The sequence below is a fragment of the Lepidochelys kempii genome, chromosome 8, assembly GCF_965140265.1.
Source record: "Lepidochelys kempii isolate rLepKem1 chromosome 8, rLepKem1.hap2, whole genome shotgun sequence".
Lineage (NCBI taxonomy): Eukaryota > Metazoa > Chordata > Testudines > Cheloniidae > Lepidochelys > Lepidochelys kempii.
This window is the reverse complement of record NC_133263.1, coordinates 6373540-6388600: the sequence shown is the minus strand read 5'-3', so window position 1 is coordinate 6388600 and position 15061 is coordinate 6373540. Positions and strand designations below refer to the sequence as shown.

Genomic DNA, 15061 nt, shown 5'->3' with positions numbered 1-15061 from the left:
CTGGGGGCCCCTGCATGGGGGGCATGGCCCGGTAGGGGGTATGTGAATGGGGGGGGCATTGCCTGGGGACTGGGGGCCCCTGCATGGGGGGCATGGCCCGGTAGGGGGTATGTGAATGAGGGGAGGTATTGCCCGGGGATTAGGGGCACCTGCATGGGGGCATTGCTCCGGTGGGTGTAAATGGAGGGTGCATTGCCTGGTGGGGAGAGGGGTGTGTGTGTGTGGGGGGCATTGCCCTGGGGGGATGGGTATGGATGCCTGTATGGGGGCTGGAGCCCTCGGGAGCCCTCTGCAGTGTTAGTTGTATGGAGGGGGTAGCAGGTGTCTGTATGCCCCGGGGCGGGGGCAGAAGCTGCGTTGGGGATTTAAAGCCCAGGGGTAGCCACCTCCAGGGTGGGGGTAAATCTGGAGCTGCAGGCGCATGCAGCAAAACGGGCGCAATGAGTTCGGGGTGGGGGGGAGTTGTATTGTGCAAGGGGAGGATTATGTTGAGGGAAGTGTGAACCAGGTGGCATGTGCCCAGCATAGAGGCTGTTTTTAGTAGTGCCAGTTAAAGCTGACCATACACCTCGGTGACCCATGTCTATGGTGTACGGCGGGAGGGGGAACAAGGGTAAGTAGTGGGAATGTCTGTTAGCGGGAGTTGCGCTAAGTATCATCTGTCCTGAAGATGCTGTGGAGCAATGAGAAGTGGGGTCATGTGTGTCAGGCAGGGCCAAAAAAACTACCTAACAGTCAGAGCGGCTACAGGGAAATGTTTGTCAGTGCCTCAGTGCCACCCACATGTGGGCAAGCTGGAGTCATGAGGGCAGTTTACTTGTCCTCCCCAGGAATTTTGTATTTAGCAATGTGGAGGGGCATTCAGAGCGCTGGTGCTGCTCGTCATCTCTGCAGGCATTGGAAAGTAAGAGTAAATGAATACTGGCAGAAAAGAGCCCTGACATCTGACACAAAGCTCAAATTGTGAGGGTCTTTCCGGAGGTCTGAACATCACCTTACTTTTGAAAGGAATAGCAGCACCCCAACCTTTCATCTCCAAACCAGACAAGGAGGAAACCCATAATAATGGCGGAAATGGCTCCTCCACCCCAATTTGGGAGGTAGAATCCTGATCTCAAAGGGCTAGACTCTGCAGATGCTTACACACACGCTTATCTTTAGGCACTTGGTAGCCCCAGTGACTTCAGTGGGGCTTTCTTGGGTAAACTTGTCTTCGTGGTCAGAGGAGGGACTGAGTGTTCTTGTCTCGACTCTCTGTAAGCGATGAGGAAATAACTAGGTGGGTTTTGCTTTTGGCTGAGAATGTTCTCTGCATGGATGAGACTGAAACCCTCTTTCTCCCCTCAGTACTTTTCCAAGCCCTGTTTTAGTGGTTCTCCTTCTTGCTGATTGTGTGGAAAATGACCACTTGTGCTTCCTGCTATTGTGCAATCTTTAATTCAGAAAGGAAGATGTCAAGTCACGATGGGCAGATCTGCCTGGGTTTCAAAAGAGAAGAGCAGTTAGGTGTGCTCTGGGAAAATTCGAGGGAGGAATTGAGTGCTGACTGGAGAGAATATAACATAACTATGTTGTTTCTTGTATAGAGAACATCACTGATGTGAGCCTCAAATAGCATGTCAGGCTCCTGCTCCACTAATGGTTTGTTTCTAGATGCACCATGCAGAGTAGGTGGAGCAGCTGGTTGCTGTGTAATTACAGTCAGATTGCTTTGTTGGAAGAGTTTCTCTTTGATCCCCAGGCTGACAATTGTCTTTAGTGTTCACAGTACATACACCAACAATTCACTCTCCACTGCCATTTACATCTTCCTGCTCTGAGAGTGAGGAGGATGCTGCTTGTAAAAATATCACCAATTGTTTTGGGGGGCATGGGTAGAATTTGGAAGTGAATCTGCCAGAAAGCTGGGGGTGGGATCGATCTGCATTACTGACTGGATTTGAGATTATGCTAATTGCCTTTTGGTCAGGACCCCATTTTAATGGCTTGTCGGAAGCCGAGCTACGCATGAAGGAGATTGCGTGTTGCTCTTGTATTGGGCACCTGTTTTTCGCTCACTTCCTTCTTTCTAGACGGGGCAGGTAATTATTTGGGTTAGGGATGGTGGGGTCTGGCGCAAGCCTGCATCTTCCCAAAGGCTTCACTTTCTCTCTCCAGTTATCTTCTGCCGTGCCCCCATGCTGTCCCTTCTCGAAGCCTTGCAGAATATCATTCCTACTTCCTTTTCTGTGGAAGCCTCTCTCCTTCATTCACCTAATGCCAAAAGCTTAAATGACGGACTTCAGTGGATATTGGCCCTCTAAACCAGGGATCTCAAACACGTGGCTCGCGGGGTTATTTTCTTTGGCCCGCCAGCTCCCTGCGGTCCCCCGCCCCCTCCAGCATTCACCTAGAGTGGCTCCGTCCCAGTGCGCACTGGGGGCAGGGCAGGCTCCCTGCCTGCCTGCCCTGCCCCCCGGCGCTGCTCCGGAAAGCAGCTGGGACCTGGGGGAAGGGCAGCACAGGGGTCTGTGTGTTGCCCTGGCTGCACCTCCAGGTACCTCCCCCAAAGCTCCCATTGGCCACGGTTCCCCATTCCCGGCCAATGTGAGCTTCGTGGGAGGTACCTGGAGGGCAGGCGGCATGGGGGCAGGGCAGACAGGCAGGGAGCCTGCCTGGTGGACCCGAACCCCTCCTGCAGCTGAACCCTCTGCCCTGAGCCCCCTGCTACACCCCACACCCCTCCTGCACCCTGACCCCCTGCCCTGAGCCCCCTGATGCACCCTGCACCCCTCTTGCTCCCCCTGGGGGCAGGGAAGGGGTGGAGATTCAGGGAAGGGGTTGGAACGGGTGCAGGGAAGGGATGGGAAGAGGTGGGGCAGGGGTGGGGGCCTCACGGAAGGGGTGGAGTAGGGCAGGGCCAGGGCAGCATGGGGTTGGTCAGTGGTGCAGCCCTAGGCCACTGTACTAGTCCTCATGTGGCCCTCATGGTTATTTGAGTTTGAGACCTCTACTCCAAACTATGATGTTAATTTCAAAATGCTTACATCTCTCCTCTCACGTCTAGGAGGAGCCCTCCTGCCCCCATCCTGATAACCTGGCTCACATCTCTTTTCAGCAAAACTCCCCTCCCCATTGAGAAGGGGGATCATCCAGCTTCCTTAGATGCTGCTATGGAGCAGTAGATCTTGCCTTTATCATGGAAACTAGAAGCAGGACTGTGCTGGCCTTACGTGACTGCCTGCCCTCAATTCAAACCTGCCTTCCCTGCTGCTTGGTGCAATGGACTTCCTGTAGGCCACTGTGGGGACCCACAAGACGTGTTCTGTGTCAGCTGCTTTCGGGTTAAAGCTTGCTCAGAAATAAGAGCAGGCCCAGGAGAGGACACAGTGTGGAGGAGGGTGGTGAGAAACCTGTTTCCTCTCCCCCCCCCCCCCCAACACTGCTTATCTGAAGGGGGCCTTTTCTGAATGAGAAGGAAATCACTTGGGCTTCCAGGACGGGAGAGGTTGTTGTAAACTAACTGCAGGTGAGAGAGAAGTAGGTGCCTTGCTGACTAAGGAAGGAGAAAAGTAGCTTGAAGGACTGCTGGAACCTGAGCTCCCCAGTGCTGAGAGCAGTGCTGCCTGATCATTCTAGTAGGTACTTTCCGTGGCTGTACAACTTTTAACAGCAGGAGGAGTGTGGACTTGGCTCTAACCACAGGGAGACTGCAACGGGATAAGATTGATTGCCTTGGAGCAAAGGGTTCTGGGTTGAAATGAACCTCTTAAGCGTGACAGCTGTCTCAGGTAGTGGAGGAGCAGGTTAACACATGTGCTTTATCCAGATAGTCTGTATGCAGAGCCTTGCTTTCCTTCAGCTACAATTCTAACAGATCTGCCAATCGCTTGCTGAGAGCATTTGGAGAGAGAATGTTTATGGTCCAACATATATTGGGCTAGCAGTCAGCTGGGAGTGGGGTGCCCTCCCAGCAGTGTGGGGAGCCAGGAGAGGAACAGCAGGGGTTATACTTTTAAGGTCAGGATTTAATAGCAGTGGGCAGGGCTATGTAGGAGGAAGCTAGTGTGACTTCTGTCTGTGCTATGTTTGGCTCCAGACGGAGCAATGACTCCCTCCATTCCCTGGTCAACTAAGCTGCCAAACTTCAGAGAATAGATTTTAGAGGTACAGGGGAAGTTACTAAACTAAGGACGCTGCTTGCTGGATTTCTTACAATGGGGGTCTTAAAGCTTGACATCAAAGATCTCTCTAGATAATAGTAGGGGTGGAAGATGCTATGGTCTGCTGTCCCTGTTTCTTGGTGTTCTTGACGTGCAAGCTCTTCTCAGACATATTGCGCGAGGCTCTTGAGGTAAGATTGTTTCTATGCCTCTCTTCTCCTTTCCCCTTCCTCCTGCCGTAGCTCCCATCCCAAAAAAGCAAATGTGGCATGTTTCCAGACAGCCCTTAGTTTCTGTACTGCAGTGGCTATTGAGAGCAGCTGGGATGTTCAGAAGGAAAATGAAGAGTTGAAGATGATGGAGCATCTGGGCCTGAGCAAGGAGGAGGAGGACAGTGAACTCATCGTAGTGGCAAAGAAATGTTTTGGGGCAAGGTGACTACTGGGAGTTCAGTTGCTCGCCATTTAGTGCCAGCTGACCAGTGTTGGAAAGGCAGACCACAGGCTGGGGAGAGGAGGCAGAGTTGGAGCCAGGAGGTTACTTTGGGGGAGAGTATGGAAGAAGAGGAGGGGCCAGGAGCGGAACACACACACAGCTGCAGGTGGGCATCCTGAAGGGAATGCTGGGAAGTGGCTGGACAGGTGGGAGGGGAGCTGGAAGAGCTCAGTGCCCTAGAAGCCTAGAGGGTTATGTTTGGTGGGAATTCCCTAGCGTTCTTCAGGATACCTTCCACCCTTGTCTGATCTTTCTGGCACTGGGGCAGCAAACTGTCCTCTCTGGCCTGCCGTGCCCCATGTGTTGTATCTGACTCTGTTGCCTGTCTCCACTGGCTTTTGTCTGTTCTCCCTCTGTCCTTTTATTATTTGCATTAGAGTAATGCCTAGAGATCCCTAGTCAAGTCACATTTTGGGCAAGTCACATGACAGTGTTGCAGAGCCAGAAACATGAACCCAGGACCCCTGAGTCCCCGTCCAGTGGTGTAACCCCAAGGCCAGGCATCCATCCATCTTTCCATCCCTTGTTTTGTGTGTCCTATCTCTCTCCTGGCCTTGCTTTCTGTTTTCACTCCTAGCTGCTTCTCTCTACCAATTCCCTCCACCACGTGCTCCTTTTTCCCCATTCTGTTCTCTCCCTCTCTGCAGTGTTGTCTCCTCGACCAGCCCGCAAGCTGTAGCAAATATTTGAGTGCCTGTTGTGCAGGGAGAATGGCAGTTTGCGCTGGGCCCAATCCCGCTTTCATTGCTGTCTCACAATTGCTTCAGTCGGAGCAGAAGCAGGCCCCTTGTGCCCAGGGGAATGACTCAAAGCTGCATGGTGCCACGCACTTCCATGCATATATATTGCATATCTCCGAGGCTGTGATGCTTGCTGGTTCTGCTTGTGGTGGTTTGTTACTTAAAGGTGAATTGTGACACTCCTGTGGTAGGAAATGGAAACTGAGCCTGGATCAGCTTAGCAGTCATTAGAGCATATTTCTCTCTTCGTGTCTCTGCAAATTAACGACAGGTTTCCAGCCAGTTGCTAATAGTGCCTGTGGGGCTGCAACCATTGGTCACCCCAGCAGCAGACTTGTCTCTCGGCTTGCCTGATGTTTTCAGCCCAAGTGGATCTGTTGCACCGAGGCCGGGCCAAGAGCAGTGAAACTAGATGCTGGGTGGATTTCCATGCCTTCCCTCCCAATCCTCCTGCAAACCTCCGAAGCCTCTTTGTTCCATTTAGAGGCTTTGAACGTTTATTATGTTAAGACACAGCAAACATCATACTTGGGAGGAATAGTGCATGGGCCTGCAGTCAGCATGCAGGGGGCAAAGGCATCTGGAAACTCTCCAGGCTTAATCTTGGAATTAAGCATCTAATTGCTTCTTGGCTTGCCCCCAGGAGAAAGAGGCCTTCCTTTGAAATGATAACCTATAGGTTCCGTAGGATGCCCAGTTGCTAGAGCACTCATAGAATCATAGAATATCAGGATTGGAAGGGACCTCAGGAGGTCATCTAGTCCAACCCCCTGCTCAAGGCAGGACCAATCCCCAACTAAATCATCCCAGCCAGGGCTTTGTCAAGTCTGACCTTAAAAACTTCTAAGGAAGGAGATTCCACCACCTCCCTAGGTAACGCATTCCAGTGTTTCACCACCCTCCTAGAGAAAAAGTTTTTCCTAATATTCAACCTAAACCTCCCCCACTGCAACTTGAGACCATTACTCCTTGTTCTGTCATCTGCCACCACTGAGAACAGTCTAGATCCATCCTCTTTGGAACCCCCTTTCAGGTAGTTGAAAGCAGCTATCAAATCCCACCTCATTCTTCTCTTCCACAGACTAAACAATCCCAGTTCCCTCAGCCTCTCCTCATAAGTCATGTGTTCCAGTCCTCTAATCATTTTTGTTGCCCTCCGCTGGTCGTTTTCCAATTTTTCCACATCCTTCTTGCAGTGTGGGGCCCAAAACTGGACACAGTACTCCAGATGAGGCCTCACCAATGTTGAATAAAGGGGAGCGATTACGTCCCTCGATCTCCTGGCAATGCCCCTACTTATACATCCCAAAATGCCATTGGCCTTCTTGGCAACAAGGGCACGCTGTTGACTCATATCCAGCTTCTCGTCCACTGTAACCCCTGGGTCCTTTTCTGCAGAACTGCTGCCGAGCCATTTGGTCCCTAGTCTGTAGCCGTGCATGTAATTCTTCCGTCCTAAAGTGCAGGACTCTGCACTTGTCCTCGTTGAACCTCATCGTATTTCTTTTGGCCCAATCCTCTAATTTGTCTAGGGCCCTCTGTGTCCTATCCCTACCCTCCAGCGTATCTACCTCTCCTCCCAGTTTAGTGTTATCTGCAAACTTGCTGAGAGTACAATCCACGCCATCCTCCAGATCATTAATGAAGATATTGAACAAAACCGGCCTGAGGACCAACCCTTGGGGCACTCCACTTGATACCGGCTGCCGACTAGACATGGAGCCATTGATCACTACCCGTTGAGCCTGACAATCTAGCCAACTTTCTATCCACCTGATAGTCCATTCATCCAGCCCATACTTCTTTAACTTGCTGGCAAGAATACTGTGGGAGACCGTGTCAAAAGCTTTGCTAAAGTCAAGGAACAACACATCCACTGCTTTCCCCTCATCCACAGAGCCAGTTATCTCGTCATAGAAGGCAATTAGATTAGTCAGGCATGACTTGCCCTTTGGTGAATCCATGCTGACTATTCCTGATCACTTTCCTCTCCTCTAAGTGCTTCAGAATTGATTCCTTGAGGACGTGCTCCATGATTTTTCCAGGGACTGAGCTGAGGCTGACTGGCCTGTAGTTCCCAGGATCCTCCTCCTTCCCTTTTTTAAAGATGGGCACTACATTAGCCTTTTTCCAGTCATCTGGGACTTCCCCCAATCACCGTGAGGTTTTAAAGATCCGTGAGGTTTTAAAACCGTGAGGTTTTAAAAATCCAATGGCTCTGCAATCACATCCGCCCACTCCTTTAGCACTCTTGGATGCAGTGCATCCAGCCCCATGGACTTGTGCTCGTCCAGCTTTTCTAAATAGTCCCGAACCACTTCTTTCTCCACAGAGGGCTTGTCACCTCCTCCCCATGCTGTGCTGCCCAGTGTAGCAGTCTGGGAGCTGATCTTGTTCGTAAAGACAGAGGCAAAAAAAGCACTGAGTACATTAGCTTTTTCCACATCCTCTGTCACTAGGTTGCCTCCCTCATTCAGGAAGGGGCCCACACTTTCCTTGACTTTCTTCTTGTTGCTAACATACCTGAAGAAACCCTTCATGTTACTCTTAACATCTCTTGCTAGCTGCAACTCCAGGTATGATTTGGCCTTCCTGATTTTACTCCTGCATGCCCGAGCAATATTTTTATACTCTTCCCTGGTCATTTGTCCAATCTTCTACTTGTAAGCTTCTTTTTTGTGTTTAAGATCAGCAAGGATTTCACTGTTAAGCCAAGCTGGTCGCCTGCCATATTTACTATTCTTTCTACACAATTGCTGACTGAGTAGAAAGGCTCCTGAAAGCCTCTCCTTTGTTTTCTCTTGTCAGATCTTATCCAGGAAGCAGTTTAAACCCCTAATCCAACTTGATCAGTCTGATTTCATGGTGGGGGCGGGGGAGGGACAGGAAGTCCTGAACCCTGGGTAAAGATTCCTGGAGCTGGCCCTGGCAGTGGGGTTGGGACCTGCTTGTTGTAAACACGGATCTCAAAATACCAGGATGAAAGACGGTTGGGAACTCTGCTGGCTGCGTGTGGGGCAGTTGCTCACCTGCAGCGAAAGTCACTTAACAGACAGTCCGTGTCTCTTCACTGGGAGTCCTTTGGGTGCCTGTCAGCCCTGAGTGTATCCACTCCTTGGTGGCGTATTACAGCCGCTATCTAGCCTGTACAGAACCTTCCGTTCTGAGCAGCTGTCAACAGCCTTCCGTAAAGGTGACCTGCAAGTAGGTGGAGAGCTCCGGGGCCGTGTGCTGCCAGCTTGCACGGGCGCTGGTTGCTCTGTGTACCCGGCCTGTTTGGGAGAAGCGGTAAAGACGTCCGTGTCATCTGGTGTTAAGTATCTGGGCAGGTCACCTCCGAGTGATCTGTCCCCGCAGGAATTGCTGGGTGCATCCCGGGTGGGTGTGTCTTGCTTTGGGGAGGAGTGCAGGACTTATATTGACCCCTGCACAGGCCTAGGCTCTCCTCCGGTTGGTCTGGAGGCCCTATAATAGCCTGCCAGGGAGAGCCTGCTCTGGTAATTGCACAGGGAGCTGGTCCTGTGACCATGGGTGAACCAAAGAAAGCCCAGGCAGGGAGCACAGAAGTGACTCGGGCAGGGAGTGTAGAGTTAGCAGCAGTAGCAGTTTCTGATGTGATTGTTTCCACAGCCACTATGTCCACCAGGAGGCTGCGGAGCGAGGACTACAAGGACTACAGCTCCACAGAGGCTACGCCTGACGGGAGCCCCACTGAAGGCATAAATGGCTTTGCATCTCCTGAGTCCTACCAGCGGTTTGGGGAGAGCAACGGGACAACGTGAGTGACTGGTTCAGAACCACCTCTTGTCTCCGCTGCCGCAGACTGCCTGGGTGTGGCTGGTGGTGGGCTCTGCATTCAGCTGCTGGCCGCCGCGACCCCCCGGTACTCCTCGGAGGATGCTCTGGCACCCTGTGCGCTGGCCATGTGCTGTGTAACCGGGAAAGCACTAGCCCCCTTTCAGGGTGAGGGGGAGGCAGCTGGCTTTGCAGACTCTCTCGTGCCTGTCCGTACAGGTCTCCGGGAGCAAGGGCTCCACCCGCCAGGGTTGCTGTAAGCTCAGTCTGGGCGTGGATAGACTGGGTATTTGGCACAGATGCCGGGTCTTGGCAGAAATTTTTTCCAGCAGTTTATTTCCCCCACGAAGCCTGACTCAGACAGCATTTTTAAATTTTTTTTTTTGAAACCAGCTTTGGATTGCCCTCTCCCCGCCTGCATTCTCCCGCCACCTTTTTTTCCCCAGCCAGCTCTGACTTGGGGATGTGGAAGGCAAATGACTTGCCCGGATCCAGAGCAATCAGTAGCGTGCTTGCAGTAATGTCTCAGCATCTTCCTTGCTCCCAGTTCAAGCGAAAGGGTACATGCCGGGGCAGCTAGCATTGAAGCAGCTGTAATCAAAAATGATTTCACACCGTGGGCACCCAGGCCTCCGAACGGGGAAGCTCCTGACCTGCAGAGTTTGCTCAGGGCTACCCAACATCTCCCTGAATGGCAGTGCAAGATGCTTGAACTCATGGACCCATTCAGTATCAGTCGCTTCTGACTGCGTTGTCACTTGCTGGTGCGGCTGGGCTTACGAAGACCTGCAGGTGCTAAGCTCTGCTTGCTGCTCCGGCAGACGCATCTGCTGCTCAGAGATCCTGCAAGGGTATTTTCTGTTCCCAACCACTGCTAATCTCTGTTCAAGGGCAGCCTAGGACTCGAGTGGCTGTGTGGCGGGGAGGCTGGGGCTGAAGTACACTGTCAGGTTTGCACTGGGGCTTGGGGATGGGGCTTGAATATCTTGTGGCACTCCTGACCGTCTCTGTATCTTCTCATCTGCAGATGGTTTCAAACCTTGATCCACCTGGTGAAAGGGAATATTGGCACTGGCCTGCTGGGACTGCCCCTGGCTGTGAAAAATGCTGGCATCGTGGTAAGATCGTGTCTTCCCTCCTAGCACGCAGGCACCCATTCCAATTGCGGCGGGGGCTTCTGCTTGGTTTCTAGACAGTGGCATGTTGATGGCTTGGACTCAGGCCTTCTGTGTGTCTAACATCTCCTGCTTAGATGGCTGCTGGGGTTGGTCATAGGCTAGAAAGCATCCAGGCCTACGTCATCGGTTCCACTCCCTGCTAGGTCAGTAGCGACTGCTCGGCTAATGGCTGGCTGTTCAGAAGCCCCAGCGAAGAGCTGCGGCGTTGGGCTGGTTTCTTGGGGGAAGGTATCAGCAGGGCTTTGGTGCTGGGTTCCTCTTGGTGCCATTTCCTCTGCCCGGGCTTGAAGCAGGGCGTTGGGGAAGGTTTGCCCATGCACTGAGGTCACTGTGCTGTATCCTGTAGACAAACCGAGGGCTGCAGACTCCAGAGCTGTGGGGCAGGCCCTTTTTGCTGATCGTACAGCGACCCTTAGCCTCGTGTGGGTCTCTTTCCAATGCTGCAGTTAGACCAGTGACTGTAAAGCCTCTGGCTGCTAGAAGGTGTCCTCTCACCCCCTTACCTAGACTGAGAAAACACATTGTGAAACATCAGGCGGTCTCTTCTCCGCTCCTAGCAATTAAGTACACATGTAAATTGTGACCTAAAACAAAACTTTGCAGTGTGACAACATCCCGTCCGCCGAGCCCAGGCGGTAGAACTTGGGCGTTAACGCTGTCCCAGAAGCACCTAGTGCTGAACTGCATTCCTTAGCCATCAGATGCTGCTGAGCCTTCCTGCTGATTAACATTCTTGTGTATCTAGCTGCTCCTGCAACCCTCAGGCACTGATACGGGCGTATTCGTCTCGCCAGTATCTATAATAGGCCATACAGTGCATCGCTTCAGCATCTGTGGAGGGAGCAGGCGGCCCTTCTGCCCATTCCCATGGAGCTCCAGGGATGTTGGGGATCCTGACACTGAGTCCAACCCCAACGGTTCCATTTCCCCCATGACTTTGTTACTAATCTGGTGCCATGCGCTGTTTAAATATCGTCCATCTTCTATAAAGCTCCTTGAGGTGCTTTGGCATCAGACGAAGCCAACATACCTCGCTTGGGGCTTCCGCTACTCTCCACCAAAAAGAAAAGGAGTACTTGTGGCACCTTAGAGACTAACCAATTTATTTGAGCATGAGCTTTCGTGAGCTACTTCATCCGATGAAGTGAGCTGTAGCTCACGAAAGCTCATGCTCAAATAAATTGGTTAGTCTCTAAGGTGCCACAAGTACTCCTTTTCTTTTTGCAAATACAGACTAACACGGCTGTTACTCTGATACTCTCCACCAGTCCGCAGTTGCGAGGTGGCCCCAGACCTGGGACTGTGTTGGACTGCAGGGAACAATCCAGGATTTGGAAAGGCAGAGCCTGAATCCTACAGAGCTTTTCCCCCTCACAGTTCTGATTCCCACTGTGTTAGGAGTTTTGCCTCGGTTCCTTGGTACGCTCTTCTAATGCAGGCAGGACTGTGCTTGTGTTCTCAGCTCTCTATACATTGCTGTCTAATGTAAACCCAGTCTTGCAGTTCTCGTTTTAACCATCAGAGTGCACTCTTCTCTCTCTCTCTCCTTTCTCTCTCCTCTCCTGCTGTCTAGCTGGGCCCTCTCAGTTTGCTGGTGATGGGAATCGCCGCAGTGCATTGTATGGGCATCCTGGTTAAATGCGCTCACCACTTCTGCAACAAGTAAGAGAAACCCCCACAGCTGTCATGCCTGAAGTGTTGGCCTCCTATCCCCTTCCCAGCACTCCCCTTGCCCGAGTTTTATGGAGCTCATTAGAAATGGGGTTCTTTGGTGGCACATCCTTTAAAGTCCGCAGGCAGCATTCTATCCGTGGAAGTCTGCCAAAGTGCTGAAAGCCCTTGTGCAACCTGTGGACAGAAAGCTCTCCTTCCTGAATCCCTGGGTGTGGTGCATGGTGGACGTAGAGGGTTGGAGAGGATGTTGCCTTTGTAATATTGTAACCAGATCTGCAGAGCGTTGCACCAAGTTCCTCCTATTGGGAAGAAGCTTTTTGCAAGCTACCAGGTTAGGTAAGTTACACAGATTTTTCAAGGGCTTGGTCAGTTTCTATTAGAGAGAGGGAGCTGATGGGGAGGAACACTTACACCCTGGGTAAGGAGAGAGGCTATTATAAAGGCGATTGTGTACAGCATGTGATTGTGCTGTGCCTGGCCCTCAGAGTCAGTCACACAGTGTGCTACAGGTGTGTTCCTCGGTCCTGATTTCGCACTACGCCCCCTTTTCCCAGTGCTGAGCCTGGCAGTGCACCTGACAGCCCTGTATTTGTTGTCCCAGTCCTTGATCTCTCAAACTACCACCATGATGCAGTGAATCAAAGCTCTCCTGTTTCTTCAGACTCCTTTGTGAATCACTTAATCTCTCTCCACCTTTGCTTCCCCACCTGTAAAATGGGGGTGGCGACGCCTCCCTACCTCCCAGGGGCCTTGGGAGGTGCACGTCACTCACACCTGTGATGTGCCTGGAGATCACTGACTGGGAAGAGCCGCAGAGGGGGAAAGTATGAAAGAATGAAATAGAAAATGGAGGTCGTTTTCACTTCCCATGGCCCCTGATTGATTTGGGGTTGTCTCCCTGCTTGCACTAGTGTATCCAAGAGCTCTCCTTGTCTGTTGGTTCAAGTCCCCAGCTCACACCTGTCCTGGGTGGATTCCCATCTTCCTCTGAGCAGATACTGTGGGGTTACTGCTTGTGGTTACACAAGCTTGACGGTTCCATCTCCATTATATGGTACCTGGGTTCAACAGAGAAGCATGACAAGAGTTATTACAGTGGCCAAGCAGAGTGGTCCCCGAACTATGGGGCGCGCACCCCTAGGGGATGTGGAGGAATGTTTGGGGAGGCGCAACAGGGCCTGGGCCAGTCTCCACAGGAGCACCACCCAGCCTTGCTCTGCCCGCAGCTGTGGCCCTGACTCCCGGCTGCAGGGTCACATGCAGCCCTGGCCTCGGCACTCGGCCCCTGCTGCCGGCCCCGACCGTGCCTCTGCTCTTGGCCTGCCCCCAACTGCTGCTCTCTCAGCCACAGCCTCTGACCCTAGCCACAGCCCGGCTGCAGTTCTGCTCCCAGACATGGCTCCGGCCCTGGCTCACGACTGCGGCCCAGGGGGCACAGGCAAGTGGTATGGGTGGGGGGGGAGACATAATGTAAAAAGTTTGGGGACCCTGGCCCAAAATTTGCCAATCAGAAATATCTTCAGCCTTGCATCTAATACCAGCAATCTTGTGTTATTCCCCTGGTTTGTGCCTCTGAAACTAGAAGGTAGATTGGGCCACCATTGTCGCTTTTCTCTCTGCCTTCAGATATCAAAGGCCTTTTGTGGACTATGGAGATGCCGTGATGTACGGGCTGGAAGCCAGCCCTAGTGCCTGGCTTCGGACCCACGCCATCTGGGGAAGGTACCATGTTCTCTTCTTGCTTTGGGTTTGGATTGGGAGAGGAAGGGCTGGCTGGGCTCTAAAACATGCTAATCAAATAGTGAGCAAAATAAGAGACTTAAGCAGTTCTTCCAGTTCAGGGGAATGCCACATCTGCCTTCTCAGCCTTGTCCCAGTCTGAGGGGAGCCTGGCTTTGTGCAGAGCACCTTTTTTACCCTGAGAGAGGCTGCACAACGCAAAGCCCTAGGGTCTGACCAGGCTCTAGGCAAACACAACTGTTGTGTGCTCTGCAGTTGCTTGTCTATGCCCCTGGATGCTGGACTCTGTCTCGCTGTGTTTATTGCCTTGAAATGCTGGAGGTCATCCCCGTGTGCTCAGCTGTGGTGCTGTAGGGGAAATGTGGTACTTGACTGCACGTATCTGGGTGGGAAAAGGAAACTCATTTGCTCCGCAGCTGAGCAAGGAAGGGACAGGTGACGCTAATTACCTCATTGCATGTTGGCACAAATTCCTGTCAGCCGCTGGACACCGAGGAAGCTTAACCGCTGGTCAGAGGCTTCCCATCCGTTTCAGTAACTCCGCTGCCTGGCAGGTGTTGCCCAAGTCCGTACGTTAGCAGTGTGCCTGTTACACACACTGACAATCCATATGTGAAGCGGGGCTTCTGTGGCTCGGGGCCTCTCCGGTGCAACAAGAGCCTGTAACCTCTCTTGCTGGGACTGGTCTCCTTGAATGCAGCAGGGAGAAAACTTTTAAAGCAAAAAAGGATGAGCATAGCTGAGTCTCCCAGATGGCAAGGCTTTCCTTACGGGGGTGGTGCTGGTCCCTTCCGCGGAACGGGCAATCCAAACTCCTGGGGGTGGGGAGGGACCCTCTTCAATTGACAGCGAGGGTAATTAACCATTGAAACCACTTACCCCAGGCTTGGGGTGGATTCTCCATCACTGACAATTTTAACATCAAGACTGGATGTTTTCCTAACCGATCTGCTTGCAGAATTACTTGGGAGCAGTTCTGTGGCTTGTGCTCTACAGGAGATCAGACTAGATGAGCACAATGGTCCTGTCTGGCCTTGGAATCTATGAATTTTGGGGGTCCAGATCTTCACCCCCACCCAGTGTAAACTCTGTGCTTCTGCACCTCGCCAAACTGCAAGATAAGGTCCCCTCCTTGGTCACAATATTTGAGATGCCTTTACGGCACTCTTGGGCTAAATCTCTAGAGGCCACGATGTCAGACTTACCCACGTCTAGCACAGGACACTGAGCCCCTTCTAAAATGGGAGATGGGGTGGAGAAGGTGAACAGAGAGCTAGGCATTTTTAAGCATAAGATG

At 52.2% G+C, this 15061-nt stretch overlaps 1 protein-coding gene across 2 annotated transcripts in view; it reads left to right on the top strand.

The window, feature by feature from the left end:
* LOC140915541 (proton-coupled amino acid transporter 1-like) overlaps positions 1 to 15061 on the top strand; it is a 49027-nt gene that overhangs the window by 1010 nt on the left and 32956 nt on the right. For both annotated transcript variants that reach the window (XM_073355304.1, XM_073355303.1), the window contains exons 2-5: positions 9008 to 9155; positions 10200 to 10290; positions 11924 to 12012; positions 13651 to 13746. In XM_073355304.1, coding sequence (XP_073211405.1) covers positions 9013 to 9155; positions 10200 to 10290; positions 11924 to 12012; positions 13651 to 13746 — 419 coding nt within the window. In that variant the 5' untranslated portion in view covers positions 9008 to 9012. The remainder of the gene's footprint in view (positions 1 to 9007; positions 9156 to 10199; positions 10291 to 11923; positions 12013 to 13650; positions 13747 to 15061) is intronic.